At 32.0% G+C, this 8,058-nt stretch overlaps 1 protein-coding gene across 1 annotated transcript in view; it reads left to right on the top strand.

Moving 5' to 3' along the window:
* Positions 1 to 4,662, top strand: part of LOC107568863 (upstream stimulatory factor 2-like) — a 13,103-nt gene extending 8,441 nt beyond the window's left edge. Inside the window, exons 6-9 of the mRNA XM_016254855.1 lie at positions 250 to 308; positions 542 to 636; positions 761 to 889; positions 3,570 to 4,662. Coding sequence (XP_016110341.1) covers positions 250 to 308; positions 542 to 636; positions 761 to 889; positions 3,570 to 3,659 — 373 coding nt within the window. The 3' untranslated portion in view covers positions 3,660 to 4,662. The remainder of the gene's footprint in view (positions 1 to 249; positions 309 to 541; positions 637 to 760; positions 890 to 3,569) is intronic.
* The last annotated feature ends 3,396 nt before the right edge of the window (positions 4,663 to 8,058 follow it).

Below are 8,058 nucleotides of genomic sequence, written 5' to 3'. Positions count from 1 at the left end.
TTCGTTGTAGTTTTTGAAAAGTGATTTCTGTTAAATAAAATATCTCCTTTTGAATTGGACTTTGAGCTTTGTAACTTTGCAGATCTTTTTTATGCTCAAACAGCAACATTACAGACTAACTAAAGTTGAAAAAGTGAAAAAGCGTAATAGGACCCCTTTAAGCCTTTCAAAACACCTTCACTGAGATATAGAAGTGAAGGAATGTATGAAATATGCATATTATTCAATTTTTTCCCATTATTACTTTAGGAAAATGGACAGTCTGCGCACTCCTAGAGACGAGAGGAGAAGAGCACAACATAATGAAGGTCAATTATCATAATCTAGTCTTTACTCTGTAAATGAAAGCAAAGCAACAGGGTCTGGATAACTCTTACTGTGACCACTCCAAAGATATTGATACTGAAGATGACTCTCAGCAGGCACTGGTGGAAATCTGCCTGTAGAGGCCAGTAGAGTGTTGATGGACCGAGCATGTAGTGCAATTTTGGACAATATGTCTTAGATTTTGCCTCTAATCGTTCTTGTTGTTGATGTGCAGTTGAAAGGCGACGACGAGACAAAATCAACAACTGGATTGTGGCGCTCTCGAAAATCATCCCAGACAGCAACATAGACGGCACCAAGACTGGAGCGGTGAGCTACATGATGCTTTTTTCCCCTAAATGAAGATCTGACCTCAGTATTGACCTGTTATTTGCAACAGATGCCTTGAAACTGCATCTCTCTCTCAAATGCGTTGCGTTTCTCGTTCCTCCAGAGTAAAGGTGGGATCCTGTCAAAGGCGTGTGATTACATTGGCGAGCTGAAGCAACATAACCAGTGGCTGCAGGAGAGTTTGAGAGGAGTGGAGAGAGTGCAGATGGACAATGAGCTGCTCAGACAGCAGGTATGACGCATTTAACAGCAGCTTAGTGGTGGTTCATCACTGATCTTGTCATGTAATCCCTATTCTTTGCATTGACGTATTCATTATTTTAGGCTGAATCAACATTTTCTTAAAGATATCTTTCCTAGGAACCATATTTCCTCTGTTTTTTTTGCACAAAAAACAGCCACAATTACTCCCCCCTTTTGATGATCCTTAGAATTCAATAGGCTATTTTTGTTACCGTGGCTTTAAGACTATATGCAAATGACCTTCTGTGATTGGCTGACCTCTTCACATGTGAAGTTCATATTGCTGTTCATCAAAGTGGGCTGAATAGCTGTTAATATGTAAATGTGGATGGGCATATGTTAATGAGCTCATATTAGACATCATAACTATTGTTGCGAATGTTTGATTATATGTTTTTTTTAAACAAACAGGGAAATCCTGTCTGTCCTCCCTGAAATCTAATAACGAACATTTTACTCTCTATTTAGAGATTTTTAGATAATATTTCAACATTTTATGAAGGGCCTTCAAAGCTTTTTCAGACCAAGGAACCCATGATAGCGAGACAGCGCAGGAACCCCCGGTTACATACAGTATATGTCTGGCCTACATTAACGTGCATATACATGTTTTGACATCAAAGAGCCATTAAAATAAGCATTATTGATTTGCATTACATTTTATTTAATGCGTTTAATGTAATTGGACCGTAAAATGTTTACCTGACTTTAGCTTTTTAACTTGATCATACATGTAGGTTGAAGTTTACTTATTATATTTTTATTCAATACACATTTTAGTTTGAGATCATAATGAACATTATCAGACCCCTTTTAAAAAATACCAAAGAGAATTGTTCTTCCTTTTTGTATTTTTGTTAACCCACAAAATCTAAATATATATTCCAAATATACACACTCATTCAATAATCACACCCATTCATTCAGTATTATTTCACACACAATTTAATTCTCCGACTCAATCTCTTTACTAGAAAGCCACAAACGTCACCTATTAGCCTGATGCTCTGCACCAGAAGAGGGTGACAAAGAGTGGTAAAAAAAAGATGTAATTTTCTCTAGTGATGCAACTCTTTATTTTATTTTTTTTAAATATTTGTAGGATTTTATTTTATTTTTATTTTGTACTATTTATACTATTTTTATTTTATACGATTTAGTTTAATTTAATTTTAATTTGTACTTTTATTTTATACTAATATTTTATTTTTATATTATTGTTTTATACTATTTGATTACTTTAATGTAATATCTCCAGTAACTCATTTTATTTTATTTGTAATATTTGTATTTTATTTTATATTATTTCATTATTTTATTTTATTTTTATTTTTTTTTATATTTGTATGATTTTATTTTGTACTATTTATACTTTTTATTTTATACAATTTTGTTTCATTTTAATTTGTACTTTTATTTTATACTCGTGTTTTATTTTTATATTATTATTTTATACTATTTGATTACTTTAATGTAATATCTCCAGTAACTCATTTTATTTTATTTGTAATATTTGTATTTTATTTTATATTATTTCATTATTTTATTTTATTTTTTTAAATATTTGTATGATTTTATTTTGTACTATTTATACTTTTTATTTTATACAATTTTGTTTCATTTTAATTTGTACTTTTATTTTATACTCGTGTTTTATTTTTATATTATTATTTTATACTATTTGATTACTTTAATGTAATATCTCCAGTAACTCATTTTATTTTATTTGTAATATTTGTATTTTATTTTATATTATTTCATTATTTTATTTTATTTTTTTAAATATTTGTATGATTTTATTTTGTACTATTTATACTTTTTATTTTATACAATTTTGTTTCATTTTAATTTGTACTTTTATTTTATACTCGTGTTTTATTTTTATATTATTATTTTATACTATTTGATTACTTTAATGTAATATCTCCAGTAACTCATTTTATTTTATTTGTAATATTTGTATTTTATTTTATATTATTTCATTATTTTATTTTATTTTTTTAAATATTTGTATGATTTTATTTTGTACTATTTATACTTTTTATTTTATACAATTTTGTTTCATTTTAATTTGTACTTTTATTTTATACTCGTGTTTTATCTTTATATTATTATTTTATACTATTTGATTACTTTAATGTTATATCTCCAGTAACTCATTTGATTTTATTTGTAATATCTGTATTATTTTATTTTATACTATTTAATTTTTATTATATATTAATACTATTTTTATTTTATTTTATACTATTTAGTTTAATTAAATTTTTGTTTTTATTTTTTTATTTTTATTTGTACTGTTTTATTTTATTTTGGTTATATTCATTTTTGTTTTATGTTATTATTTAATAGTGTTTTATTATTTTTATGTAATATCTTTATTGATTTAACTTTTTATTTTTATTTTATTTTATTAATACAGCCTTCCTGTAGCTCAGGCAGTAAAGTATGCACTAGCAATGGCACTATTTTTATTTATATATTTAGTTTTATTTATTTATACTATTTTAATTTAATATATACACTTTTATTATATTATTTATTTTATTGTATTGTAAAAATGTATGGCTTGAATGCAATGTTGCTTTGCATAAAGTGTCTGGCAAATGCATAAATGTATCTAAAACATCTTCATATTTAATAATCATTTTCTGTGTTGTTGCTTTCAGCTGGAGGAGCTCAAGAGCGAGAACGGCCTTCTGCGAGCGCAGCTGGAGCATCACGGCAGAGACACGATCGCAGACGCCTCGGCACAATGAGTCTCAGACATTCTGGGAAAGAGATTCTGGCCAATCCAGACGACAAAAGGCCCTCAGAGAATGACACAGGACTGCGGTGGGCCGAATTATAGTCTCAGAGACAGCGCTGATGTCTGATACAGTCCGGCTTGCTACCGATGAGGTCAAGAAGTTTCCATTAGCACCAACACCAGGAGCCCATGACTAGTTATTCTTCCTAACTAACTCCGAACTAAACAGTGGAATATACTGTAGTTAGACAGCTTTCATTATGTGTTTTTAGTTGTCCCCGCTCTATAATACACCCTAGACATTTTCCTTTTGCTTTTCCTAATTTTCCAGCTTTGTTGCTTTCAATTTTGTCTTCATGCTTTACTTGAAGTATTAGTTGTTTGTGCAATGCCTCGTTTAATTTCAAATTCTCCTGGAGAAAATCTGCCGCTTTGTGGTGTTTCGAAAGCTTATTACGGGACGAATGAAGACGTGATGAAATGTCATTAGCGGTTCCAGTGAAATTTAGTGTTAAAATCGTAACAAAAGCACCTGCGTACGGCTCCCGCTGAAAGAAAGCTCTGATGCAAGAAAATGAGCTCCGTCTGGGATTATTAGCTTCTTATCTCGGATCGCATTCGGAAGACAGTTCGGAAAGCATTGTCTAATCTAAGAAACAAATGAGAAAATATTCACAAAGCCTTGTAGCTAAATGCTGGACATCTCAGGACTGAAGAAATGTTTGTTATTGTGTGTTAGAGGTTTATTCTGTTACCTTAATCTAATCACAAGGTCTAAAACACCTGAAAATGTAATGGCCTGTCTTGGTTGCTAAGCCTATTTGCAATCCTCAAAAGTCTACGTTTTGTTCTTAGTTTACTTGGTAAGTGCCTGAACATTTTGTGCCATATTTATATAAATAGCATTTTGTTCCAGGCAGTTATTTTTCACTGATTAACCATTGCTCCCAAAATACAGCGGCAAGAGACACGAAAACCAATGACATTTTCATTTTCAATTTGATTTACAAAGTGACAGGAAATATTTAATTTAATTTAATTTAATTTTACTTATTTTTATTTTGCTATTTGTTCTTTTCCTCACACATTTCAGAAAATGTGGTGTATATAGTGCACAAGTTGTTTGTACTCTTCTATTTTATTTTATTTATTTCATTTTATTTTATTTAAAATTAAATGAAATAAAATGTAATCAAATTAAATTACGCTGATGTCTGATACAGTCCGGCTTGCTACCGATGAGGTCAAGAAGTTTCCATTAGCACCAACACCAGGAGCCCATGACTAGTTATTCTTCCTAACTAACTCCGAACTAAACAGTGGAATATACTGTAGTTAGACAGCTTTCATTATGTGTTTTTAGTTGTCCCCGCTCTATAATACACCCTAGACATTTTCCTTTTGCTTTTCCTAATTTTCCAGCTTTGTTGCTTTCAATTTTGTCTTCATGCTTTACTTGAAGTATTAGTTGTTTGTGCAATGCCTCGTTTAATTTAAAATTCTCCTGGAGAAAATCTGCCGCTTTGTGGTGTTTCGAAAGCTTATTACGGGACGAATGAAGACGTGATGAAATGTCATTAGCGGTTCCAGTGAAATTTAGTGTTAAAATCGTAACAAAAGCACCTGCGTACGGCTCCCGCTGAAAGAAAGCTCTGATGCAAGAAAATGAGCTCCGTCTGGGATTATTAGCTTCTTATCTCGGATCGCATTCGGAAGACAGTTCGGAAAGCATTGTCTAATCTAAGAAACAAATGAGAAAATATTCACAAAGCCTTGTAGCTAAATGCTGGACATCTCAGGACTGAAGAAATGTTTGTTATTGTGTGTTAGAGGTTTATTCTGTTACCTTAATCTAATCACAAGGTCTAAAACACCTGAAAATGTAATGGCCTGTCTTGGTTGCTAAGCCTATTTGCAATCCTCAAAAGTCTACGTTTTGTTCTTAGTTTACTTGGTAAGTGCCTGAACATTTTGTGCCATATTTATATAAATAGCATTTTGTTCCAGGCAGTTATTTTTCACTGATTAACCATTGCTCCCAAAATACAGCGGCAAGAGACACGAAAACCAATGACATTTTCATTTTCAATTTGATTTACAAAGTGACAGGAAATATTTAATTTAATTTAATTTAATTTTACTTATTTTTATTTTGCTATTTGTTCTTTTCCTCACACATTTCAGAAAATGTGGTGTATATAGTGCACAAGTTGTTTGTACTCTTCTATTTTATTTTATTTATTTCATTTTATTTTATTTAAAATTAAATGAAATAAAATGTAATCAAATTAAATTACCGTATTGTCCCGAATATAAGACGATATTTTTTTCTTGGAAATACATCTGAAAAAACGCGTCGTCTTATATTCAGGGTCTAGACTTTGACATGTCAATCATACACCCACAACAATAGGTGGCGCCAAATACGCATAAAACGAGTGTGCCATGAAATACGTAATGTAATGCGTGTTGTAAAGATCGCGCGTACAAACAAAAGAAAAAGAAAACCTTACAGCCTAAATGTCCTAATTCAGATGGGCTACCTGTTTTTTATTTTTTTTTAATGGTATATCAAAAAGTGTATATTTTTTAAATGTGATTGTTGGTACATTTGACCAGTTTTTACCATACTTTCAAAACAAAAATTAAAATAGGAAAAATATTTTTTTAAAAAGGGGGGTCGTCTTATATTCGGGCCAATACGGTATTTTATTTCATTTCATTTCATTTTATCAGGTCCAAAAGACCTGGGCCCGTATTCACAAAACCTTTTATCTTACCACTAAAGGGGGTCGCACACTGGACAAGAAGCGCTTCTTGTCCGGTGTGCGACCCCCTTTAGGGGGCGGGGTTGAGCTCGTTGCTATGGATGATGTCAGCATACTTACAAACTGCACACAGTGATTGGCTGATAGGGGTCTCTGTCAGAGATTTATTCATAGAAATATTATAGAGTGCAATATTATATTGCCATATTCAAATAAAGGTTTAAAAATGCAGGCTAAGTGTCACTAATTAAACAAGTATATTTTATATCTTACATGTGTGCTTCTCGTAAACAATTAGTGAATATGCATATGAACAGCCTTTTAATTAACAAAGTAGAATAATCGTGGCTGATAGTAAGGCATGCAAATGTAAAAGAAAACCAAACCGAGCGCAAGAACAGCTGTTACTTCTTGCCCAACTTGTTAATGAAACAAGGATATAATCAAAGGAAAATTTGTAGTTGGGATAACCTCCTAAACCAAAAAAAAAAAAAAAAGCTTATGTGTGCAAATGAATGCAGTGTGTTTCTAAAACGTTTATGTTCCGAGGCAGATTGCTGGCAACAGCCATTTTAGCCCGGCTGAAAAAAACAATAGAAACCATCACTGAATTTTTAAAAGTTTTACTGGTTATAATGGGAATTGTACTATTTTAAAGGTAACTGTAATGGTGCCTGTTGGTCTCTACTGGTAATTGGTCGCCTTCTATTGTTGGCTTGTTAAAACCACTAATGGAACATGTCCCAAAACACACTACAGGAAACCATTTTTAATTATTTTAATGGTTAAAAGTTGATGATTTGTAATGTTTGTAATGGTATTTGTAGTGGAAACCATTAGACTTTCTGTGATGGTTTCTATTGTTTTCTTCAGCAGGGAGGATAGACCTAGTTTGTGGTTTGGTCTTAGTGACTTAGGAGTCCTCTTCATTACTCCTAACGTTCCACAGATTTAGGAGCTAGTTTTAGCGCTAAAAGGCTTTGTGAAATACTCTTAGAGCAAAAATTTAGGAGTCCTAAATTTAGGATTGACACCCCCATTATTTTTAAGATTTTCTCCTAAATCGTCAAGTTATGAGCTACTTTTAGCCTTAAAGGGGTCATATGATGCTGCTAAAAAGAACATTAATTTGTGTATTTGGTGTAATGAAATGTGTTTATGCGGTTTGAGGTAAAAAAAAAAAACATTATTTTCCACATACTGTACATTATTATTTCTCCTCTATGCCCCGCCTTTCTGAAACGCGTCGATTTTTACAAAGCTCATCGGTCTGAAAAGCGAGGTGTGCTGTGATTGGCCAGCTATCCAGTGCATTATAATTGGCCGAATACCTCACGCGTGTGAGGGAAATGTTACGCCCCTCACCATACTGTGATGATGCCCTGTCAGGCCGGAGCGATGATTCAAAAACATGAAAACCCATTATAAACGAGGCATTTGTTGCATCCAGTGGGTACATAATTACTGATTATAATGACTTATACTGTCTTTTTACGTGTTGCGTTGCATAGCGCCGCGTAAACATAAAACCATGTCTGCATTTGTGATCGGAGAAATGACAAACAACAAGCCCTACTCTACACTGCCCAAAAAACTCGCTTTAAATTAAAAAAATATAAAATATAAAAACTCTTTAAATAT

The sequence above is a fragment of the Sinocyclocheilus grahami genome, unplaced genomic scaffold (genome assembly GCF_001515645.1).
Source record: "Sinocyclocheilus grahami isolate Dianchi unplaced genomic scaffold, SAMN03320097.WGS_v1.1 scaffold1288.1, whole genome shotgun sequence".
Taxonomy (NCBI): domain Eukaryota; kingdom Metazoa; phylum Chordata; class Actinopteri; order Cypriniformes; family Cyprinidae; genus Sinocyclocheilus; species Sinocyclocheilus grahami.
This window is presented reverse-complemented; position numbering and strand designations above follow the sequence as displayed.